The sequence below is a fragment of the Myotis myotis genome, unplaced genomic scaffold, assembly GCF_014108235.1.
Source record: "Myotis myotis isolate mMyoMyo1 unplaced genomic scaffold, mMyoMyo1.p scaffold_m19_p_1, whole genome shotgun sequence".
Lineage (NCBI taxonomy): Eukaryota > Metazoa > Chordata > Mammalia > Chiroptera > Vespertilionidae > Myotis > Myotis myotis.
This window is the reverse complement of record NW_023416313.1, coordinates 14,716,821-14,742,442: the sequence shown is the minus strand read 5'-3', so window position 1 is coordinate 14,742,442 and position 25,622 is coordinate 14,716,821. Positions and strand designations below refer to the sequence as shown.

Below are 25,622 nucleotides of genomic sequence, written 5' to 3'. Positions count from 1 at the left end.
ATATATTTTATTGATTTTTTAGAGAGAGGAAGGGAGAGAGATAGAGAGTTAGAAACATCAATGAGAGAGAAACATTGATCAGCTGCCTCCTGCACACCCCCTACTGGGGATGTGCCTGCAACCAAGGTACATGCCCTTGGCCGGAGTTGAACCTGGGACCCTTCAGTCCGCAGGCCGACGCTCTATCCACTGAGCCATACCGGTCAGGGCCCATTCCACATCTTTATGTGAAGAATTAGAGCATGTCACTGATTATGTGTATAAAACTAAAGAGTTAGTATATAACGAGGGCAAAAGACTTGGTTGTACAAAGCACAAATCATAAAGTTAATTGGCAAAACTGAAAAGAGGGATTTAAGGGATAATTACAAGTGATAGAAATAACACAAGTAATTTGACTCAATTAAGGAAATAGCTAAATGATGATTCTGTTGTTTGGAACATAGGTTAGTGTTATTTGTTTTTGTTAAGTCTCTGTTTCATTAAGCACTGATTTACTTTAGAATATAAAAATACTACCTGATTTTTCACACCAGATTTAAAAAAATACAGTTAAAACTAGAGAGCTACATAATGATGTACACGGTCAGGTGCCCTGCTCTTTCTGGTTTCAAAGAAGTCAAAATCAAATCAAAAAAATTAAATTAAATTAAAACATATAAAGGCATTATTTTATTTTTTATTTCCCCATATCTCTTTTTTTAATATATATATATTTTTTTATTTCAGAGAGGAAGGGAAAGGGAGAGATAGAAACACCAATGATGAGAGAGAATCATTGATCAGCTGCCTCCTGCACGCTCCCCACTGGGGAATCAAGCCCACAACCCAGCATGTGCCCTGGCCGGGAAATAAACCTTGACCTCTTGGTTCATAGGTCAACTGAAGCTCAATCACTGAACCACACCAGCCAGGCTCTTGCCCCCTATCTTGATCCTGTGATTTTTCTATTTTATTATACACATCTGTATAATACTAGAACTCCTTTGTGAATGAGATAGGATATTAATAAATAAAAATCAGATAGAGACTGGTATATCTTTTAATAGACCACATTCAGTAATGGAATATCTCTATATCTTTTCAGATAAGTATTTTAAAATTTAAATTCCTCATGTACCAACTTTAATCAACACTTAAAAAGCTTACAAAATTAATTACAGCTTTTATTTTTTAAAATTATTCCTACGATAAAGATATATATATTTAAGGATATAACAATGCCAGAAGATGGAGCATACCGATAAATTAATTTGTTTCCAGCAAAAAAGGTCAAATTCAGGCATAATTATTAATGCTTGAAAATTTAGCTCAAAAATAGTTGGGATGGTAACACTGCAATATAATTACAGCCACTGATCATCTAAGCCCTTCATTCATGCCTGAATTACGGGAAACATCCCTGTGAGGCTCCAGACCAGGGGTGGGCAAACTTTTTGACTTGAGGGCCACAATGGGTTCTTAAACTGGACCGGAGGGCCGGAACAAAAACATGGATGGAGTGTTTGTGTGAACTAATATAAATTCAAAGTAAACATCATTACCTAAAAGGGTACGGTCTTTTTTTTTTTTTAGTTTTACTCATTTCAAATGGGCCGGATCCGGCCCGCGGGCCGTAGTTTGTCCACGGCTGCTCCAGACTCTTCATCCACTGAGTAAACCGCACCCCACTGTCCAGCCTAACTTACAGCAGTTCTTTCTTTTAAATGTTATTACTGATTTTACAGAGAGGGAGATGGAGAGGGAGGAAGAGGGGGAGGGGGAGGGGAAGGGAGGAGGGAGGAGGGGGGAAAGGGGGAGGGAGGAGGGGGAGAGGGGAGGGGGAGGGAGGAGGGGGAGAGGGGAGGGGGAGGGAAGAGGGGGAGGGGGAGGGGGAGGGAGGAGGGGGGAAAGGGGAGGGGGAGGGAGGAGGGGGAGAGGGAGAGGGAGGAAGAGGGGGAGGGAGGAGGAGAGGGAGACATCGATGTGAGAGTGATACATAAATCAGTTGCCTCTGGTAAGCATGCTGCCTTGGGCCCGAAACCTGGCATGAACCCTGACCAGGAATCAAACCAGCTCAACCAACTGGTGAGTAAATGATTATCTAATTTAATTATATTGATTCCTTTAATTTTACTTTTTAAAATATATTTGTATTGATTTCAGAGAGGAAGGGAGAGGGAGAGATGGAAACATTAATGATGAGAGAGACTCTTCATCAGCTGTCTCCTGCACGCCCCCTACTGGGGATTGAGCCTGGAACCTGGCATGTGCCCTTGACCAGAATCAAACCTGGGACCCTTCAATACACGGCCAATGCTCTAACCACTGGGATAACCCAGCTAGGGCTAATTATATTTATTTGTTAAAGTTATATAACAGTCAGTGCAAAATCTAGACTCGTCTTTTTGCCCCAGGGGTGCAGCAAACAGCCACCTTAAATGTATATTTTAGGAAGAAAAAGTTAATTTAACAAGTCACCAAAAGACTGTTTACAGTGTAATTTATTTTCATTTCTTACAGTGTAATTTATTTTCATTTCAAGTCTTCCTTTTGGAATCTAAATACTACTAACAGAGTAGAAGACCCGTTGTAATCTGTCGGTCAGCCCAGCCTGCAGGTCCACAGCAGCCGACCTAATATCTTGTATTTCTTCTTAGAGGAGGTGAGGCGGGGTGAGAGGACTGAGTTACAATTAGTACTTTTATGCCCCAATCAGTGCTCAACCTTGGTGACATGATTATTTACTGACTGCTCTTGCAAAGGCCAAACAGACAAATAATCAAATAATCAAAAGGCACGAGTGCTCTAAGAAGGTGGAATTGGGAGGGAAAGATAACAATCAGAAAAAAAAAAAAAGATAACTATCAGGAAAATACTGATAGTTACCAAAATAAAGACAAAGAATTCACAGTAGGGTTCTGGGTAACTAAACAAAATACAATAAAGTCAGTGATATCTAATTTACAAGACAATAGAGGAAAGATACTATTGAAATCAACTTCATTTCTAATCATCTGAGCTATTTTGGTTCAGCAAAAACAGTATCTGGGTCACAATGGAGAAAAAAGTTGATTAGTATTTCAAAGAGGAATTTTTTTCTTAGCAAGCTTGTGAAAAAGTGACCTACCTGGCCCCTCATCACAGACATCTGACTTTCAAAAGTGGCTTTGTTAAATCTTTTGTCAGTCTATCACAGAAAAGAAAAAAAAATCATTATAATTACAAAATTCAAGATCTTTGAATCAAATATTTGAAAACAAATGAACTCTTTCAACTTGGCTCCTAAGGTCATTAGAAAGTTTTTACCTGAGGTATTTTTGTATACCCCTAGAATGATAAGAATAGTTTATTTATACTCTAACTTGTTCCAGGAAGGATTTAAAATGACACGCTAGCCCAGCAGTTCTCAACCTGTGGGTCGTGACCCCTTTGGAACACACATATATAATTACATATTGTTTTTATGATTAATCACTATGCTTTAATTATGTTCAATTTGTAACAATGAAATTGGGGGTCACCACAACATGAGGAACTATATTAAAGGGTCGCGGCATTAGGAAGGTTGAGAACCACTGCCAATGAGTTTAGGTTTTTTTGAAAGAAGTAGATTATTACAGGTCACCAAACATTTGTTATAATTTTTAGAGTCATTACTTAAATATTCAACTTTTGAAGAAAATAACTTCTCAAGTTTTAAGTTTCACTTCAAAGAATACTCACAGTTAAGTGTAACTTCACAAATTTATGCTCCTGTAGAGTAAGAGTAAAACTGCTAATTTCTTTCTGTTATGTCAAGTTCTACTGCAAGAAGTGATACCAAAAACAGTAAACTGCAAATTAACTCTACCGAGAAAACCTCTTCTATTTTAAGATTTCATTTTCTGTAATAATTAAAACTAAAAATTTATTTACCTTAAAAAGTTCATAGAGATCTTCACATAAATCTTGCACAAAATTCATGTCAGAAATATTTGGTAGAATCAAGTTTCTTGTTTCTTCAGAAAAAGGAACTTTTGCTTGAGGAAGCCAAGCCCAGTGAAATGGATCTAACAGAAAAAAAGGTTTCTAATCAGAGGGGGAAAGGGTGTATTTTGACCCACATTTATCCTAGTTCTTTTGTTTTGTTTTTTTATTTTGTATATCCTGGTTCTTTTCCTACAATTCCCAGGTTCTCAAAAAACAAACAAAACAAAAAACAGACTGGAGAGAGAAGTTGTCAGAGAACAATTATCCTTTGCTATCTGGATTACTCAGATTCCAAGTTTGGATTTTCAATTCAGACAACAAAACACAAGGTTTTACCTGAAGTAGTTAGGTTCTGGGTTTTAAAGAGTAAGAGTTTTGATATGAGTCTATTTCAAACAGCCCTATTTAAATACATATATTTGAATCTCTGGTTCCTAAGTTTGGAAATTAAGAGATAGCTATAATCTGTTTAGAGCTCTAGATCAAAAACTTGTTGGCTGAGGTCTCCCTGCCCTTCCAGCCACAAATCATCAGGAATTGGCCACACACACACACACACACACCCACCACCACCAAAACACACGATCTTCTAAAATTTTAAATCATCAGTAGGTAAATAGGTGAGTAGCTTTAAGGGATAAAAGACCCACCATTCCCAGATAACTGTAGTTCTCTTCCAAGAGGATCATTATCTCCACAGCCAGGACTAAAAGATTTGTAAAGCAGTAAGAGTGCATATTCAGTTTCCTGCGTATCTCCCTGAAGTTATATCCAATTTCCTTTTTATCATTCCCTAATAAATTACATCAAAAGAAAAGCCTTTATTCTAACTCCTGACTCTACTTCCAACCCGTACCCCACAATTTTACTATCACTCTCTCCCAGCAGTGATCACATGGGAGCCTCTCCAAAGGTCCATTTGCAGTCCTCATCTACTTAGTGTCTCTATCACATAGCACTGTTTTCGATCATCTCCTGATCTCCTAATGTGCCTTTGGAGATACCACTCTCAAAGTTTACCTTCTGTCTTTTAAGTCACTTCTCTCCTAGGATGGCTTTTCTTCTTCAATGTCACCACTCCCTCAGATTCTATCCTTACTCCTTTTTTCTCGTTCATTTACAGAACATTCATGAAACACTGAGTACTTACGTACTTTGAATTATCCTAGTGATGGTTTGTTCACCATGATTTCCCTGGGTAATAGCAAACAACACCATGGCTCCCACTACCAAGGTGACAGTTTAAAAACTATATCCTCAATACTATTTCTTCTTTCAAGTTCAAAGCCCCTCAATCCCCAACTGTGTGTGTTTGATAAAATTTCCCACATGTATTGTAGGTAACTTTAACTTAACACTTTTAAAGTGCAGTATGCATACAAATTCCAAATCATTAGAGAAAAATAAATGAAACGAAGACATATCAGGTCAGTTCAATAAAAATAGGAAAAAAAATAATTGGAATTTAAGATAAAAAAAATAAGATGGCAGTAAAAGTTCAAAGTATCAATAGTTTATTGAGATAAGCTACAGAATTAAGTGTACCTATTACAAGAATCTCACGCTAGGTTAAAAAATATCTGGCTAAGTGATGTTTATGAGTCATATACTTAAAACAAAATGATGAAAGTTAAAAATAGAAGTATAGAATAATACCAGGTAAATGCTAATAAAAAGAAATAAAGTATACCAGTGTTATAACAGACAAAAAATCCTTAAGAGGAATAAAGCAGGATATATTTCACACTGATAAAAGAACAAACCACAGGCAAAATAAAGTGCTGGGCCATTAGGAATGTGAAATACAAAGCAAAACCTGTATAGAAATGTAAGAAATTGACAAAATCACAATCACAATGAACTTTAACTTTCTCTCCAAAATTAACATATCAAATAGTCAAAAAATAAGTCAAGAATATGATTTAACTAACAACTAAAAAGCTTTAATTGTGCCCAAACACATTCTTTTCAAATACAGTCCTTCAAATTGGCCATATATTAGATTACATAGAAATTATTAACAAGTTTCAAAAAGTAGATTTCACACAGACACATTCACAGATCAAAAAGTAAGAAAACTTGAAAATAACAATGGACAGTTTTTTTAAAAAATCAACTGATCTAGAAAGTTTACAACGAAACAAAATACTTCTAAATTACTCCCGTCAAAAAGAAAATCTGGCCCTAGCCGGTTTGGCTCAGTGGATAAACCATAGGCCTGAGGAATGAAGGGTCCTGGGTTTGATTTCAGTCAAGGGCACATGCCTGGGTTGTGGGCTCCATCCCCAGTGTGGAGAGTGAAGAAGGCAGCCAATCAATGATTCTCTCTCATCATTGATGTTTCTCTCTCTCTCTCGCCCCCTTCCTCTCTTAAAAAAAAAAAAAAAAGTGTAAAAAAATGTAAAGAAAATCTGAAAGTATGAATCTATAAAGCAGAATAATAGAGCATGCCCAATCTATGGCTTAGTCAAAATGATACCTAAAGAAAAACATATAGGAAAACAATATAGGATAAATACAGAAGAAAATAATAATGGAAAACAAATTATCAACAAAAAAGCAAAAGCAAATAAACTGAAAATTTGATCAATATTTTATAATAGACAAATCTTTGGTAACTCTAATGAAGAAAAAAAGGCTACTAATGAACAGTAGAAATTTAAGAGAGGCATAGTCATAGATACAGAGATTACTTTTAAAATTTATTACACATATTTTAAACATATACAAAGATAGAAAAAAACTAGTACTATGAGCTCCCATATTCTGAATAATCTAATTCAATTATTCCCAAATTTTTATAAAATTGGTTTCATCTATCCTCAAGTATTTTAAGGCAAATTCCAGACAACAATTCACCGCTAAATACTTAGTAAAACAGAGAAATTTTCTTATTTATAAAAAAATTATATAAAAAACCTTATACCCATAAATCTCAACTCAAGATATGTACAATTTTAAGCAAAATAAAAATGTCCAAAACTGGCTTAAGAAGACACAGAAACCGGACTTTTGAGACATAGAAACCAAACCAGTAGAGACTGGTAAGACAGTTAAAGCACCAGTCACTAAAAAAAGGGGGAGGGAGCTAAGACTTAAATTGTTTTATCAGTGAATGTTCCCCAAAACATTAAAATAAAGCTCTACCAAAGTATTAAACAGATAATTACCATGTTATTTATATACTAGAGGCCCGGTGCATGGATTCGTGCACTGGTAGGGCCCCTCGGCTTGGCCTGCAGGGATCGGGCCGAAACCGGCTCTCCGACATCCCCGAGGGGTCCTGGATTGCAAGAAGGCAGTTCTCTGGTGACGCACCCCAGAATCGGGCTCCCTCCTCTCTGGTTCTGGGTACATCACCAGAGAGCCGCAGGTGCCAAGTCACCTGGTGGTCAGTGCGTGTCATAGCTACCAGTCGGATGGTCAGACAGTCGCTTAGGCTTTTATACATATAGATAATATATATATTTATCATATATATATTTAAATTTGGAAAACTATCAAAGTTACTTTACAATGCTAACACAAGCCAAAAAATCAAAACCAGACACAGTTAACTAAAGATAAGCAAATATGCATGGTAAGTCCCATGTAGCACACATCTCTGCATCTAGTGCCTAAAATAGAGTCCTAATGAATGATACGTCACCTGGTTTTTATTCTGCCAGTTTAATGATCATAAATTTTGTTCCCTTCCTTTTCTGGAAAAAGGGTAATTAGAGAACCTACAGAAGGTTCTAAATACTCACATGCTCTCCACTCATCAGGATGTTTAAAAGGAAATGCTAGACCATTATCAATTGCAGCTACTTTAATAAGCGATTCTTTCTCATCAACCCATTCTGCTTCCTAAAATGAAGAAAAATGGTCTGTTGATAAAAAAATGTATATAAACATTTTCAACAGATAAAGTATTTATAGTAATTATTGAGGTTTAAATACACTTTATCTGAAGAGTCTATATAAAAAATAAGTCCCCAGAAAGTTCAAATTCACCATTAAAAGGCAGAGGCTGTCTTAAAAATCAGTAAGAATTTCAAATCACTAGTAAAAAGAAATTTTATATTACAAATTTAGGTAGTAATGGTCTGTTTTTCCCCCCTCTTTAGGGAAGAGGGCTTGGAATTATTAAGACATAAAGTATTACTCTGGCCCTAGCTGGTTTGGCTCAGTGGATAGAGCATCGGCCTGTGAAATCAAAGGTCCCGGGTTTGATTCTGGTCAAGGGCACTAGCCCAAGTTGCAGGCTCCATCCCCAGTAGGGGGCGCGTGCAGGAGGCAGCTGATCAATGATTCTCTTTCATCATTGATGTTTCTATCTTTCGCTCCCTCTACCTTCCTCTCTGAAATCAGTAAAAATATATATTTTTAAAAAAGATGTATTTTTCTGGATAATTATTGCTCAATACATTGCTTAAATGTATGAAAGTTACAAAATATGGACATTTTAAACAACTCAACAAGTTACCTTATTAAAATCTAGTCTTTTGTAGGGGTCCATAGAAATAATTCATTTAAAATACAAAACACTTCTAAACAGAACTGCCCAAAGACTATAGCTAAGTATAATAAGGTCTATTAGAAGGAACCTCAAGAAACTCTTGATTACAGAACCTAGACCATTCCTAACTTCTATATTCCTCTATAGCAGAAACAAAGGCCTCAGGAGCAAGAAGGTTTATGTGTTAAAGAGTACTTCCTATTATTTAAAGATAGACAGTTGCCATTATCAAGTGGCCTAGGTAAAATAATAAACGGCAAATCTGATAATTTTAAAATTAAAAGTAGATGAGTGAGAAAAATGCCGTGGTACATTAACACAATGGAATACTACCTGGCTGTGAAAAAGGAAGGACATCTTACCTTTTGCAAGAGCAGGGATGGACCTGGAGACTATTATGCTAAGTGAAATACGCCAGTCATCATATGATTTTACTTATATGTAGAATATGAACAAAATAAACTAACAAACAAAAAGAAATGAACTTACTAGGAATATATCCCAAGAAAACAGAAACACCTATCAGAAAGGATATATGCACCCCTATGTTCATAGCAGCACAATTTACCATAGCTAAGATCTGGAAACAGCCTAAGTGCCCATCAATAGATGAATGGATTAGAAAACTGTGGTACATCTACACAGTGGAATACTATGCTGCTGTAAAAAAGAAGGAATTCTTACCATTTGCAACAGCATGGATGGAACTGGAGAGCATTATGCGAAGTGAAATAAGCCAGTCAATGAAAGAAAAATACCACATGATCTCATTGATTTATGGATAATTAAGACCATTATAAACTGATGAACAAAAATAGATACAGAGGCAGAGCAACATCGAATAGACTGTCAAACTACAGCGGGAAGTCTGGGGAGGGCTGGCGGTGGCGGGGAAGGAGGGGGCGGTGTAACAGATCAACTGAAGGACTTGTATGCATGCATATAAGCATAACCAATGGACACAAGACACTGGGGAGTAGGGGAGGCCAGGGGAAGGTCAAGGGGAGAAAAAAAAAAGGAGACATATGTAATACTCTTTGTAATACTTTAAGCAATAAAAAAAATAAATTAAAAAAAAAACGCGAACTTATAGCTAGAGGACAAACTGACAGCTATCAAGAGGGAGGAGGGGTTGGGAGGCTGGGTATAAAAGGTGAAGGGATTAAGCAAAAAAAACAAACAAAAACAAAAAACCAACCAACCAAACAAACAAACAAAATAACCTCATAGACACAGACACCAGTATGATGATTACCAGAGGGAAAGGGAGTTAGCAGTAGGTGAAGAGGGTAAAGGGAGAATAAATGGTGATGAAGGATTCTTGAAGTGGGGTGTTAAACACACAATACAATATACAGATGATTTATTATAGAATTGCACACCTGAAACCTATATAATTATATTAAGCAATGTCACCCCAATAAATTAAATAAATATTTTTTTAAATTTAAAAGTATTAGAGTAAAGGTTTGTGTGATACATGTCAGGTTTATTTCCTTTAGTTTATATCAAATATCTCACTGAAAATGCACAAAATACTTAAAAGCAAAATAATGAAGTCTTCAGTAAAATCTAATTGCTCAAGATATACCAATATAAATATGTATATTTAAGTCTGTATTTTAAACCCATTTCTGCTATAACTGGCATTTATTTTTATTTCTATCATTTTTTCTGCTTACAACTCTATTGAGGTATAATTCACACAGAATATAAACTTCACATATTAAGTGTACAATTTGATAAGCACTGATAGATGTTACACCTTCACCCAAAAGTTTCTTGTGTCCCTTTGCAGTCCCTCCCTCCCTCTACCCACCCCCAGGCAATCACAGTCTGCTTTCTGCCATAGGAATTTAGTTTGCTCTCTTTGGAGTTTTACATACATCAGACAGTATGTTCCCTTTGTGTGCAGCTTCTTTCTTTTTTTTAAAATTTATTTTAAATTCTTCACTGTTTTTTAATTTTTTTTGTTATTTTTATTGATTTCAGAGAGGAAGGAATGGAGAGGGAGAGAGAAATAGAAACAGAGAGAATCATTGATCGGCTGCCTCCTGCACGTCCCCTACCGGGGATCGAGCCCGCAACCCAAGCATGTACCCTTGACTGGAGTCGAACCCGGGACCTTTCAGTCTGCAGGCTGACACTCTATCCACTGAACCAAACCGGCTAGGGCTGTGTGCAGCTTCTTTCACTGCTTTTTTCACTCAGCAGGATTTTGAGATTCATCCACATTACTGCCTATATTGAGTTTGTTCTTTTTATTGCTAAGTACTATGACTATGAAGTTTTAAATTTCTTTGATAAACACTAAAAAAAATAGAAACTTTCTAGAGTGATGCCATGGCTTTAAGTGATGAGAACACAGATTATAAGTATTAGAGGAATTATTATTATTATTATTTTTTTAAATATATTTTATTGATTTTCCACAGAGAGGAAGGGAGAGAGAGACAGAGAGCTAGAAACATCGATGAGAGAGAAACATCGACCAGCTGCCCCCTGCACACCTCCCACTGGGGATGTGCCCACAACCCAGGTACATGCCCTTGACCGGAACCGAACCCGGGACCCCTCAGTCCGCAAGCCGACGCTCTATCCACTGAGCCAAACCGGCCTCGGCAGGAATTATTTTTTTAACTAGTTGGAATTTTCTCAAATGTATAGACTGCTTTAAACCAGTAAAACTATTCTGAAAATATCTCTTATCCAAATATTTAAAATTATATAAATATTTAAAACTTTTGTCAAAGTCGACAAAAATTTATCTAAATTCTATTCTTCTGATGGTGTTATGGATCTATGCAGTCCATTATGTGTACACTAAACCTAGATTCTTATATAAGTAGTATATTTTTTTAAGTTCAATGTATATGATGCACAGGTAAAGCACACATATTCCATAGTACTATATGTCCTAATACCGATTCATAAGACTCAGAGAAAGAAGTGAATTAGTAATATATAAACATGACCCAAAATACCAGAAGCCTTTATTACATAAAAGCAAAATAAAACTGGTCCTACAAAAAATTCTCAAGCTCTATAATAAGTATGGTACCAATCTGGTATCATTCTATTCTAATGCAGCATAAAAAAATAAAGTTGCATGGAGATATTTAAAAAGAATAGAATTTAAAAAATACAAGTGTAAACAAGGGAAAAAAAGAAAAAAGGCCCTAACCAGTTAGGCTCAGCGGATAGAGCGTCGGCCTACGGACTCAAGGGTCCTGGGTTCGATTCCAGTCAAGGGCATGTACCTTGGTTTCGGGCACATACCCAGTGGGGAGTGTGCAGGAGGCAGCTGATCGATGGTTTTCTTTCATCGATGTTTCTAACTCTCTATCCCTCTCCCTTCTTCTCTGTAAAAAATCAATAAAATATATTAAAAAATACATTTTTTAAAAAAAGAAAAAAGATGAAGAAAAATAAAACACAGAAAAAGGAGATAAAAAACAAGGATCTGAGTGAAGGAAATGAGAAAATTATGAAGAATAACTTCAAGGAATCTTTTACAGAAATTGATTGTGTGTGTGTGTGTACACATATATAGGTATGTATTCTTTTTAAGTTTCCTTACCTTAATTTCCTTTCCATTTTTCTTCTTTTCATATTTGATTAACCAATTATCATTTCCCCTGTCTTTCAAAACAGCAAAAATAAAACAAAACAAAACAAATATCTGTTACTTTTTTTTTAATGGGTATCAAAGCTTAACATCAAGGGGAAAAATATAGTCAGTCACTTCTTGATTTCAACTGTCATTAGTTATCTGTGACATATATTTATATATTAAAACTCTAATTTAACACAACAAAAATGTTACAAATTAAAAAATGTTAGCTAACATTTATGTGCATTTACTCTGTGCCAGATATTTTGCTAGTGCTTAACATGCATATATATTTTATTGACTTCAGAGAGGAAGGGAGCGGGAGAGAGAGATAGAAACATCAATGATGATAGAGAATCGACTGGCTGCCTCCTGCACACCCCCTACTGGGGATTAAGCCTGAAATGCAGGCTTGTGCCCTGACAAGGAATTGAACTATGACCTCTTGGTTCATACGCTCAACCACTGAGCCACACAGGTTGGGCAACATATATTAATTCATTTAATTCTCATAACGACTCTATGAGGTAGATACAATGATGGTCAAAGCTATTAAGTCAAGGTTATTAAAATCAGGGATAATTTTTCTCTGCCTTAGAAAGAAAAAGCATCTAACCCCATTACCAGGAGTATGGTAATACTCTCACCTAATGTTTATACACGCGTATTCTAGACTCTACACTAATTTTAACTTTAACCTAAAACCATATTAATTAAGATTTTAAATCTAGAAAAGTACATATTATTTTTTGAGAAATCAATATAAATGAGTGACTATTTGAACCTGTGGTTCTCAAACTTCAGAGTGCAGCAGAATTACCTGGAGGACTTGTTAAAATACAAACTTCTGGCCCCGACATGCAGTTTCTGTGCCAGCAGGTCTGGGGTGGGCTACTAGAAGATGCACGTGTAACAAGTCCCCACATAACACTGACCTTGTAGGCCAAGGACCACATTTGGAAACCACTGTGTTACATTACCTATATCACTGCTCCCTTCCAGTGCATAAAAAATTAAGAGTTTAATGTATTTATAGGCTATACTAAGTTATCTACAGTCAAAATAAGCATCTAAAATAATTTATACAATCAAGTATTAATTATTCATATTATGCAGACAGCATTTCTGATAACTGGCTTTGTCCAGCTGCCAAGAAACACCACACTATGGATAGAAACTGATCATGATCACCAGGACAGGAGCCTGTTTTGAATCAGGATCTCCAATTCTGCCAAACGGGTCAGGACCGACTGCATCTCTCTTTTCGAAGGCAGATAAAGAAAAAGTGGCCTCAAGACTTATGCATCAAAACCTTATGTCTTTGATTTGGATAACAGGAGTTGAATACAGTTGGAAAGCTAACAAGATTTGACTGAACAAACGAGAGAACTTTAATACCTGTATTTCTGATGATGTAATCCAAAATCACTAATCTTTCAAATTGCGACTGAAATTGTTTTCTAGTATTCTCAGGCAAAGGGTCAGCTTCAAATTTCCTAAGCCAAAATTCAGCCTCCTTGTAACCTTCAACAAATAACTGAAAGGAACCAATCTATAATTTTAAGAACTATAGTTAGAAAAGAAAGTACAAGAACGAAGGGATTATTTTTTAAATTTCTCAGCAGTATCATAAAATATATAAACACAACAAGAAAAATAGAAGAGTTAACACTAATTTAGATAAGCCATATTTATCAAGAACACTATTTTTACACACTAATGCTAAATAATCACATAAAGAATACATAGCACATAAAAAATGTTCAAGGAGCATAGCAGCTATTTTAGGATAAAAAGCATTTCTACCACTAAAATTATTGTTGTTAACATTAAAGGAAATACAAATTTAAATAGCACACAACAGCCCAGCCTGTGTGTGGCTTAGTGGTTGAGCATCGACCCATGCACCAGGAGGTCACTAGTTCAATCCCCTGTCAGGGCACATGTCCAGGTTGCAGGCTTGATCCCAGTGGGGGCATGAGGAAGGCAGCCAATTGATGTTTCTCTCACATTGATGTTTCTATCTTTCTCTCTCCCTTTCCTTCCTCTCTCAGAAATCAACAAAAACATATTTAATAAATAAATAAATAAACAGCACACAACACACAGATAAGGGGTGACCTAGTTGGCCTCATAAATACAAACAAATCACCACAAAGAAAATCTATTTTTTACCCTTTCTTAACAATTTATGGTCTTCTTGTTGGCATGAAATTTTAATGATTTCCTAAAGGTTTTCTCAAAAGCACTGATAATTAAGTCCTAGTAGTCATAAATATGTAAATAATATTCTTTTTTAGTCACATTTATTTCAGCATATCCAAGGAGTAACAGGCTTTGTAAAAATTTTCCAACTCCTTGCTTACTTGGAGTACAATTTTAAAAATAAGTTAGACTGACCATAAATTTTTATTCGAATTCTTTTATCTAGATCAGCGGTTCTCAACCTGTGGGTCGCGAACCCTTTGGGGGTTGAACGACCCTTTCACAGGGGTCGCCTAAGACCATCGGAAAACACATATCTAATTACATATTGTTTTTGTGATTAATCACTATGCTTTAATTATATTCAATTTGTAACAATGAAATTGGGGGTCACCACAACATGAAGAACTGTATTAAAGGGTCGCGGCATTAGGAAGGTTGAGAACCACTGATCTAGATAAATGCACAGCTGTTAACAACAAAACTGCAGGTCAAACAAACAAAAAAAAACCCCCCTAGATCTTTTTCTAATATACCTTTCTCATTAACCCTTCCCACCCTTGCTTAGCTAGCTGCTAATCATCCCTTAGTTTTATTTAAAAGTGTTAAGAAAAACCAAAAGCTAATATGTAGTGAGTAAACATAGTTACTACCATTTACTTTTGTATGTGCTAGGACTATACCAAGTACTTGACAGAAATCTCTTCGTTTTATCCTCACAACCCTAAGAAGTAGGTTCGATCATTCCCCCATTTTATAGAAACTGGGGCTAGGAGAGTAAGGAACTAGCCTCAGGTCTCAGAGCTAACTGATAGAGAGGCTGGCAGTGAAATCTAAGTTTGACTCTGGATCTGTGCTCTAGCCATTATTTTATAAAGCTATAGATGCAACCTCCTCTTGCAAACATTCGCTAATCCTCCAAAATGGGTTACATATCCCTCCTCTATTCTGAGTTCCCGGCACTTACTATTTTGCATTGAGACTGCTTCTTTACTATAAAGCTCTTTGAAGATGAAAAAATTGTTTTCTTTACTATTCTATCCGCAGCCCACAGCACAATACCTAGCACATGGAGCTCAGGTAATAGGTGCTGAATTGGCCCCCAAATAAAGCTTATCACAGTAACTTACCTTAGGAGGGAGTCCTATTCGGTGAAATTTTCTACCTACTTTTGGCACTTTCTCTAAAGCATACTTTTTGCCTCTAGCTTTTGCACGGTCAATTGTACTGTAGTTAAATGTCTCACTGCCAAGCCAAACCACCTAGAAACATATGGTTTAGAAAAATAGTTATTAGAATTTGCATAATAGTATTTATATTCATATACATTATGAAACTCACTTGAATACTATAAATTAGCCAATTTTAATCCTATACGAAATGCCTCAGAGAATCTAAAATAGAAAGGCTAAGGGATTTTGCAGTCAATTAAATGGCACATCTTTCTCTCTGAGAGAAGCAGCCTAAAATTAGCCAGTGGGAGAAAGAAGTAAGTCTTGAAATGTACAATTAGGAATGAATATTTTGAGGAAGTTTCCAAGAAAAAAGTCTTTTGAGCACATTAATTATCTCTACCTTTAACAGAATTTCTAGATCCCTGATCTTTACCTGCTTTTTAAAAACTAGTTCTTTTTCCTCTTTTGTTAGCATCACCTCAGCTCATGTGTGCAAGAGACATTCATTCCCTTGAGCACTTAGTGGCTCTACACTAGAATCGATTTGTTAGTCCCTCATGACTCTGAATTACCAAAAAAGGGAGTTCAATTTTAGGCTCTGTCACTAGAAATATGTTCAGAGAAACAAAGTCCATGCTTAAAAACAAATTCTCCTTTACCCTTGTTTTTGGTACAATGCCCAGATGAAGCTTTTCATCCACTAGGGAGGCAGCAGCTTCAGAAAGGTATCCCTGGTTAGGAACCAAGCAGCTTCTGCCAAAGCAGCAAGGGCAGCAGACCTTATGAATATATTTGGTCCATTTTGGATTCAGTTGACTATAAGGCTCTTCCGATTTGGGTTTAAACACACCAATAGTTTTCTATAGGGGAAAAAAGTAGAAAATTTTATTAGACTTCTAATATAGAGATAATAATCCATAAAGTTCATTCTGATAAATCTTCCCAACACAGACTTGGACATAAAACCCTTAGATATTAAGGGATTTAGTTCCAATCACATTTTTACATTCATTCTCATTCAACAGTCTAAAATCAATAATCCTTGGGGCTAGTGGTTTTCAAATTGTGCTCTTGAGAAACCCTGGGGAAGGTGAGAGGGGAGGGGAGGCCAGGGCTCCAAGACCTCATGACATTTAACCAGATAGACTTCCATGCCTCCTGTTTTATATTGCTGGCCTTCCAACTTATTAAGAGTCCACTGATTTTAAAATGTCTGGAAACTACTGATCTAGATCAAACAGTTACTTAAAAAAAAATTGCTCATGGATATCTAATAGTTTATCTTTACTACTGGTCTGATAAAATATATTCATATTAAATTTAGGGGCTGAATTATCCTTAGATAAGAAGTAAAAATCTTACTATAATTTTAAGTATGTAATTGCTTTATAATGCAAAAAGTCTAAACCACTAGTAAGAAAGTCAACAAGAACAAATTGAGGAATCAAACTTGGAATAAAGATTGAGATTGACATTACCTATATACTTAAAGCTCAAAAAAGACTTTATTTTAAATATAACTTCGATCTTTGCAAAAAAACATCTGGATGAAATTATAATCTCTATTCCTTCTAAAAAAAATGAACTGCTGGCTATGCATCATTCAGAAAGTTTTTATAAATGATAACTTCGGTACTGGAAAAATTCTAGACTAAGTGGAACGAAGTCCCATATCAGCTTCTCTTTTCTGCCCTAGAATTATACTTTGATTCATTTCACTTTCTAATGCCTTCAAACTTCAAACTTCCCAGGCTCCTTCTCTGGTTGTAATGTGAGGAAAAAATATTCCTAGCATAAAATAAATCTTTGAAAAAAATCAAGCAACTTGGAAATGCCATTAAACAGATTTTGAAAGTTTAAACTTCTACTTTGCTTGGCTAATAGGGTTATAGACTACTGTAAGGTAAGGACTTATGATACTCAATAAATCTACAGCTGAAAGTGAGTAGATTTCAATCATTTCAATAAATGACTGAAACCAAATGTTAAAACAATAGAGGAAAAAAAAATCACACACCCAAAACCTGATCTTTACTTCTAAAAAGAAGGTGCAATCAGATTTATTAAGAAAATATCTTCAGAAACTCACAATCACTTCACATTTAAATTAGTGTTTTCCAAAATTTATGTTATATGTAGTAAGTTTGTGAAATTCTCACCCTCTTAGGATCCTTCACAAAGTAACTTCCACTTGAACCTTGAGAGATTCTTTCTGGAAGAACTCCAAATTCTATTGCTTGCTCTGCTTTCCATACAGTATCAGCAAACCCTGGATCATCCAAGAATGAATTCAACTCTGAAGAACCAACATTTACTGCATTGAGAAAAATCAATGTTAATATAGCACATGAAGAAGAAGAAAGAGCAGCTAAGAAAATGCTCATGATATGAACCTGTAATATTGGATCAGGCTAATAGCATCAGGACACGAAAGTATAAAAATATAATTATTATATAGGCTGCTTTGATCATCCCTTTTCCCCTCTCTACCCCCACTTCTCTTTAAGCTTCAGGTAATGACACATGGAACACAAGATCCCTATTGGATTAATCACAGTACTATGCACAATACTCTGAACTCCTCTCTTCAGTGATTTTGTTTTCCATTCTACCTAAGTCCCAACTGCAAGGTCACACCTTAGATTTGTTATTACCTATAATCTCTCCATACTTAAAATTTCAAGCACCTTATATCTTCCTAATTCACTCTCTCTGGTACCCTGAGCCCCCAAATTCGTCCACCCCACTGAGACCTACAAAGCAGTGATCTAGCATGTTGCTACTGATTTTCACCTCCTTTATGCCCTTATTTCCCTCCTTGGTCAGCTTAAATTAGGGTCAATCATCATATAATCACTCTCTTTCTCTTTGCTCTCATCAGGTCACCTGGAAAACCCCCAATCCTGGTTAAACCCAACTGTCAGCTCACCAAGCCTAGGTTCAGACAGCTGAACTTGACAAGAGAAACACACAAACACAATGCCTGGTCTCACTTGAAATCCATCACCACAAACTTCAGGTGGGTATCATGCTGCTTAGGAAACCCTAATTCCCAAAGTTACTATATCAGAAGATTGGCCTTTCAGAGGTAATTCGGTTTAGATTAGGTCATGAGGATAGGGCCTCCATAAAGAGATTAGTGCACAGAGCTCTCTCTCTTCTTTTCCCTCTGCCATGTGAGGATACAATGAGAAGGTGACCATCTGCAAGCGAGGGAGAGAGCCCTCACCAGAATATGACTCTGCTGGCTCCCTTATCTTGGACTTCCCAGACTCCAGAACTGAGAGGAGTAAATGTCTGTTGGTTAAGCCACCCAGTTTATGCTATTTTGTTATAGCTGTTGGTTAAGCCACCCAGTTTATGCTATTTTGTTATAGCAGCCTGAACTAAGGCAACTCCCCTGGTCCATAGACTCTCCCACTGTTCTGAACATACTCTCTCCTCTCCTCAAATTCCCAACACCTCCTCTCTCAGCAGTTGACCTAGCTTCCCATTTCACTAAGAGAAGCAATCAGAAAAATTATCATTAGCCCTCAGCACCACGTATACCCACCCACGTCCTATCCATTCATCTACCACTACAGTGAACTGTCCAAGCTCTAAGATCAACTCTTCCACTTTGTGTACTAGACCCTACCTTAGGGACTACTCCAGAACATTTCTTCAGTAATTCATCCCTGCATCAAAATTTCCCTCTCTACTGGATCATTTCTCTCACCCCCCACATCCAATTCATCAGCAAGTTGCGTGGCTCTGCCTTAAATAAATATCCAGAATCCAACCACCTCTCACCATTTCCATTTCCACCACGTGAATCAAGTCATTATCAACTCTCACCTATGTTATTACAAGTCTCCTAACTGGTCTTCCTTTCACCCATGCCCTTTCCATATTCAACAGAGAAGCTATAGCAATCCTTTTAAAATAAATCAGATCATATCACTCCTTTGTACAAAACAGCACAACGGTTTCTTGTCTCACTTGAAGAAAAAGTACGAGTCCTTATAATGATCCCCAAGATGCTATCCAATCTCCCTTAACCTCCACTTTAATTTCTTATCACTTAATGTATAATTTACTTATTTGTGAGCTCCAAGAAGACAAGAATTTTTCACCGCCAATGTCCAGCACTTTTAAAGTTCCTGGAACATAACAGCCACTAAATAAACACTTACAGAACGAATTTATTGCAATTATATGCATCCAAGATTATAAAAATTCAAAACAAACTTTTCTTAATTTAAAATTTGCCTTAATTCAGACAGAAATAATACTGTTATTTACTAATTTTTAAATGTTTGCGCTAAGAAAAATACTACAAAAAGGTCTACTCTAAGGGGTATAAGTCGTCTGTGCTCGCTTCGGCGGCACATATACTAAAATTGGAACAATGCAGATTAGCATGGCCCCTGCACAAGGATGACTCAAAAATTTGTGAAGCGTTCCATATTTTTAAAAAAGTCATCTAAGTATTTTAGTCATGGCTATACAATTGATATGCTAATTCCAAATAATTGTTATCTACCCCATGAAAATCCCTAAGAAGGAAGGAACTTTGTCTTTATTGTTCACTATGTATCCCTGAAGAGATGATACTTAATACTGAATGGAATAAATGTATTATTTAGGTGCCAGAGTAATCATTATTAGGTTCACAAGTTTGGTGACCTGAACCCTGCCTCAGTGCTATTCATCCTTTAGTTCTCATTTGAGATGCAACTTCCTCAGCTAAGTCTTCCCATGACCCTAACATCTAGGGCATAGCTTAATGGAACCCTCAGCTTGCCCCATCCAAGCACTTACTTCATCTATTAAAACTATTTGTTTTAATTGACCAATTCCTCCATTAGGCTACAAAGCTACAGGGGACAAGGCTGATGACCAGATATCCATTTGATTTCCCAAGGCCTCCATTTCTACTCGTACCCAGTAGGCACTCAAACATTTCATGAATGCTGAATCTCAGCAATAAATGGAAAATAAAGAATAGATTTATTCTTATTACTGGAATAATCTCCAACACACAACTGCTTACTACCTTTCAAAAAAAGCTCAGTTATGGAGAATTGTTCAGACACATAGAACTTCTACTTTTCTGATAACTTTTTCTAAATTAAGCCAAATTATCAGCGTCTTGAATCTAGATTCAGAAATACTGATAGCACCACCCCTTAGAATTACTTCTACTGAAATGGGCTTGAGGGAAGTTATAAGGAATAGTATAAAATCAATCACTTTTATTACAAAGGTATTATTCAACATATAGTCTCTTCTCCAAGAGAATACATGATAGATTATAATTTGTCACTTCCATTTTTGTTCAAACAATCTTTGTTTAACTTGTATGGGCTCAGTGATTATACTTCTCTCAAGTTGGCTGCTTGGTAATCTGAAAATCAAATTTGTGGGCTGCCTGCATCAAATACCTGATGTGCATTTTGTGTACTTATCCAGCCTTCATTTTATGTAATTTATTATCCTTATTTCCCATTCTCATCTTTTCTCCTTACTTTTATTTATTTTTTATTAAATTTATTGGGGCAACATTGGTTAATAAGATCATATAGGTTTCAAGTGTACACTTCTATAATACATAAAAATGTATCCTTACTTTTAAATGATTTTATTTTGTTCCTACATTTATAAGCCACCATGAATCATTTAATAGCTTATAAACACACATTTCCTTTTACTTTAGTAGCTCTTTGTGAATTCTACCACTGTTCTCTTAATTGTTAGGCTCTCTAACAAAACTGATATGTGCTCCTCGTTTGTGTTAACTGGGACCTTGGAGAAGTCACTTCATCTGTCTCTGCTTCCTTAAAATGAGAATAAAAAATAGTACTCACTTCCTAGGGTCGGTTATGAGTAATATATGATGTATATAGAACTACTAGAGGCTCAGTGCATGAAATTCGTGCGCAGGTACGGTCCCTAGGCCTGGCCTGCGATCAGGGCCATCTTCCCCGGCTGTCCACAGCCAGCCCTGCCCTTCGCTGCCACCCACCCAGTTCCCGTTTGCCATCAGGTGATCGGAGCCTGCCAGCCAGGGGTAGGAACTGAGAGGTTGGCCATTTCCTCCCACCTGGTGGCCCTGCCCCTGCTGCGGGTTGCCCTCTGTGTGTGGGGCGACTGATGGAGTGGGGGCCTCAGTCTGGTGCCACCCGTGTTCCCCGCCACCCACCCCCAGTTCCCTGTTCGCCATTGGGCGATCAGAGCCTGCCAGCTGAGGAAGGGGACCAAGAGGTGGTCAGTGCGCCTCATAGTGACTGGTAGTTTGTTCTGCCATTAGGGTCAATTTGCATATTACCCTATTATATGGGGTACCCTGCATTTACTGTTATGAAGGTATTAGTTATTACCACCTTTATTACTCTCCAATTCACTGATTAAAATGACAATTAGAACAAGGAATGCCACTAATCCTTCTACTTTGACACTGATCCAACAACACTGGTTTATGCTGGTTCTAGACTTTGTCAAATGCCTTGTTAAAGATGAGACATATGACATCCTTCACTAAAGTACACAAATTACATAAACAGGATAGTCATAAATTATGCTACTATTAATCTACAGGCAAGAATTTATTGAAACTAGAGAGGTGGCTTCGTGGAAAATGGATGGAAAGGACAAAGGAAGTTAATGTACTCACTGAAAAATAACTAAACTTAAAAATCTAGTTAAATTACTCCATCATAAATTTTTTAGAAGATTGGTTTAAAATTTGTCAAATAACTTTCACAATTCCAAACTACTTTTAAATGCATTAAAATAAGACCTCTATAATAAACAACCAAAAGTAACAACTATTTTATAACACTTGGGGATGCACAGCAAAATGGAAAAAAATATGCAGGACCTGAAGAACTAGGCTCAGGCCTGGCTTTACCACTTCCCGGATACTTAACTGTGGCTGACCTCTGAGGTTCTATAACTACTAGTCAGTACAGTTTTATTCATCTTCAATCCTCATGACAGGGACGGGGGTGAATAACTAACTTGCAGTGCTGTAGTGAGATTTAATGAAGTATACACAAAAAGATCTTAAACCATAAACTGTGATAGAAATTATTACCATTTAAAAAGTAAAAAGGGGGATAAACGTACTCAGAATACTAGTACGTTTATCCCCCTTTTTACTTTTCCTAGCCTTAATATTATTTAGAAAACCTCACTTTCACAGAATAAATGCACTTTTAAGGTTTTAGGTTCTTAAAATATAGCTACACAGGTAACTTTGGTGTAGAAAAAGGCAAGCTAAACACACGGGTCTTAAGTTACTTCACAGACTGGATTCTACGTAATATATACCCAAACTACCAGTGTAGCTAGGTGAACATGGGTCCATTTGTGATGTGGTTCCAACTTCATGTTTGTTCTGTTAAATGTTGTACTGTCAATACATCCATTAGCTAACGTTATGATGATAGCTGACCCGCACCTCCGAACCAGTTTGCTAAAGCTTTATGGTTAGTGTAACCCTTGAATTGGAAAGGCTGCTTCCCTTAGGCCTCTCTGATTTATTTAACAGCGGTTCTCAACCTGTGGGTCGCGACCCCTTTGGAGGTCGAACGACCCTTTCACAGGGGTTGCCTAAGACCATCGGAAAACACATATATAATTACATACTGTTTTTGTGATTAATCACTATGCTTTAATTATGTTCAATTTGTAACAATGAAATTGGGAGTCACCACAACATGAGGAACTGTATTAAAGGGTCGCGGCATTAGGAAGGTTGAGAACCACTGCTCTAGAATATGTTGACTCTTAAGTTCAACTGCAATTTAAATAACCTATTCTCGTGGTCGGCAAACTGCGGCTCGCGAGCCACAGGCGGCTCTTTGGCCCCTTGAGTGTGGCTCTTCCTAAGCCTTAGGAGTACCCTAATTAAGTTCATAACAATGTACCTACCTATATAGTTTAAGTTTAAAAAATTTGGCTCTCAAAAGAAATTTCAGTCGTTGTACTGTTGATATTTGGCTCTGCTGACTCATGAGTTTGCCGACCACTGACCTATTCTATCTAAAATTCTTCATAACGTAGAAGGCCCACTAATGTAGTAGCAGCAGCAGAGGTAAAATCTAACGATTCCGGAAAAACAGCAGCATTAATGAAAACTATTTTCATTGTTTTAAGCTCTCCTGTATGGAGCGATACTCTGGGCGTAGTGCACACACCGTCTCACGTAAACCATCCTAACCACTAACACACAGGTGTTAACACAATTTTACAAGCCAGCTTGTCTCATCTTTAGCTAGGACTCTTACCAGTCTTCTCTCGACATGCCCCAAAACTTGCTTTATGAATGAATATCCGCGCCTGCAGTAGTGTCCCTACATTTCACTAACTTTCAACCTCATTTCAGTTACCTGCTTTTCCACCTGCGGCTATTAGTCCGTTTAATAATGAAAATGTTTTCTTCTTCTTCTTCAGGTAAATAGAAAATGACGCAAAAAAAAAAACGGCAGGAGAGAGAGTAGGTACAGAAAATCAACGGCCTCTGCCCCCTCTGGCCAACGTCACAATAACATTCAACAGCAAAAGCTTTCGAAACGCGTTCCAGGGGCAACGGGGCATCCTTTACCGCACCATCTTGCAAGTTCCCAACTCGGGGAACTTTCCTGATGGTTCAGGGTTCTTAACCCAAAACTCAAGTCCAAACTTTGAGCCAATAACTTAGGTCACTTTACAGTGTTTGTCGAGCTTCCTTCAGTGTCTGATTCTAAACGTTTAGGCTCACTCTCCAGGGAGGGCTCGGGGATCGGAGTTGGGGACAACCACAGCCCTTCCAGCGGTTCTCAACCTGTGGGTCGCGACCCTTTGGTGGTCCAACGACCCTTTCAGAGGGGTCGCCTGAGACCATCCTGCATAGCAGATATTTACATGACGATTCATAACAGCAGCAACATTACAGTGATGAAGTAGCAACGAAAATAATTTCATGGTTGGGTCACAACATGAGAAACTGTATTTAAAGGGCCAGGAGGTTGAGAACCACTGCTAGGCGAAGCCGCCCACAGCCCCTGGGAAAGGGGCAGCGCGCGCGGGAGCAGGAGAGGCCAGGAAGGCGTCCAGGTCCGAGCAGCGGCCGGTCCCCGGCCTGGGTCCCGGGCGGGATGCCCAGCCACCTGCCTTGCCTCCCAGACAAGTGCTAGTGTGACGCGGAGAACAGAGCCGGGGGCAGAAGGGGGGCCGGAGCGGCGACCGGCGGCCTGGGAGGGTCGCGGGGAGAACGGGAGAGCCGAGTCCCACCTGAACCCAGGGAGCGGCCGAAGTCCGGGTGGGTGGGCGAGCTCCTCGGGAGCCCCACGTCCAGGGAGGAACAGCGGGGCGAGTCGTTGGGTCCGAACAGCACGTCCTCGTCGATGGTCCTGAGAGAGGCCGCGCCCTCCTTCCCGGCAGCCTCGACCATCCTCACGGCGGTCCCCGGGGCGCTCTTCCGCGGCTGGGCCCAGGCGATCCGCGGCAGCAGCGGCTCGCGCTCCTCGTCCTCGCCGTCCAGGAGAGCGCCGCCCGCGGCCGCCAACTGCCCGGGCTCGGGGCACTCAGCCATGGCCCCCCTCTGTGCTTCCTGCGCCGAGACCCGCTCAGAGAGGCGGGGTGTCGGGGTCTGGCCTCGGCATCCCGGGGACCCGGGAGCAGCTGGGTCGGACTGAAGCCACCTCACTACCTTGCGGCGGGGCAGGTTCCCGCCCATGGGTGGTCCCGCCCCGCCCCGCCCCGCCGCGCCGCGCCGCGCGCCTACGCCTGCCGCGTAAGAGCCAGGGCGTCGGTGGGCGGGGCGCGGGCGTTTGTGGGCGGGGCGCTGGCGTCGGTGGGCGGGGCGAGGGCATTGGTGGGCGGGGCGCGGCACGCGGCTAGAAACCTCCCCTGCCTTGAGCCTTGGGGAAAACGGGTGGGGAAGGCTGAGGTTGCCCTTCGTGGAGCTCCTGGGGCTGAGTTCAGTTACTGCCTTGAATACCCTCTCCGTTCCATGTCGGCCTTTTTCCTCTGTAGATTTCTCCCACAGCGTTTGCCACAGTCCACCTGTGCCTTTCCTCACATGACTGTTAACATTTAGCCCTTAGAAGTCCACGAAAGGAAGGACCTTATCTTTTGTTCAGATATTGGTAGTTGACATTTCCTTTTCTTTTTTCTGACTAATCTAGCTAAAAGTTTATCACACTTTTTA

The 25,622-nt window shown here is 38.4% G+C and overlaps 1 protein-coding gene and 1 non-coding gene across 16 annotated transcripts in view; one reads left to right on the top strand and one right to left on the bottom strand.

The window, feature by feature from the left end:
• Positions 1-25,147, bottom strand: part of PI4K2B (phosphatidylinositol 4-kinase type 2 beta) — a 29,311-nt gene extending 4,164 nt beyond the window's left edge. For 2 of the 15 annotated variants that reach the window (XR_004971221.1, XM_036330332.1), the window contains exons 1-10: positions 24,704-25,144; positions 17,605-17,759; positions 16,105-16,305; positions 15,401-15,532; positions 13,464-13,617; positions 12,033-12,094; positions 7,701-7,800; positions 3,898-4,031; positions 3,706-3,735; positions 3,110-3,169 (exon numbers count right to left, since the gene is read on the bottom strand). Coding sequence is in view for 7 of the 15 variants with exons in the window: in XM_036330332.1 (XP_036186225.1) it covers positions 3,110-3,169; positions 3,706-3,735; positions 3,898-4,031; positions 7,701-7,800; positions 12,033-12,094; positions 13,464-13,617; positions 15,401-15,532; positions 16,105-16,305; positions 17,605-17,759; positions 24,704-25,004 (1,329 nt within the window). In the remaining 8 variants the exon portion in view is untranslated. Of the gene's footprint in view, positions 1-2,827; positions 3,028-3,109; positions 3,170-3,705; positions 3,787-3,897; positions 4,032-4,601; positions 4,745-7,700; positions 7,801-12,032; positions 12,095-13,463; positions 13,618-15,400; positions 15,533-16,104; positions 16,306-17,604; positions 17,760-24,703 lie in introns of those variants that run through there. The other 13 variants (XR_004971230.1, XM_036330371.1, XR_004971234.1 and 10 more) reach the window with 13 other exon arrangements.
• LOC118661299 lies at positions 19,798-19,899 on the top strand. The gene has a single exon (XR_004969265.1). It is a non-coding gene; the product is annotated as a U6 spliceosomal RNA (small nuclear RNA).
• Positions 25,148-25,622: the final 475 nt, after the last annotated feature.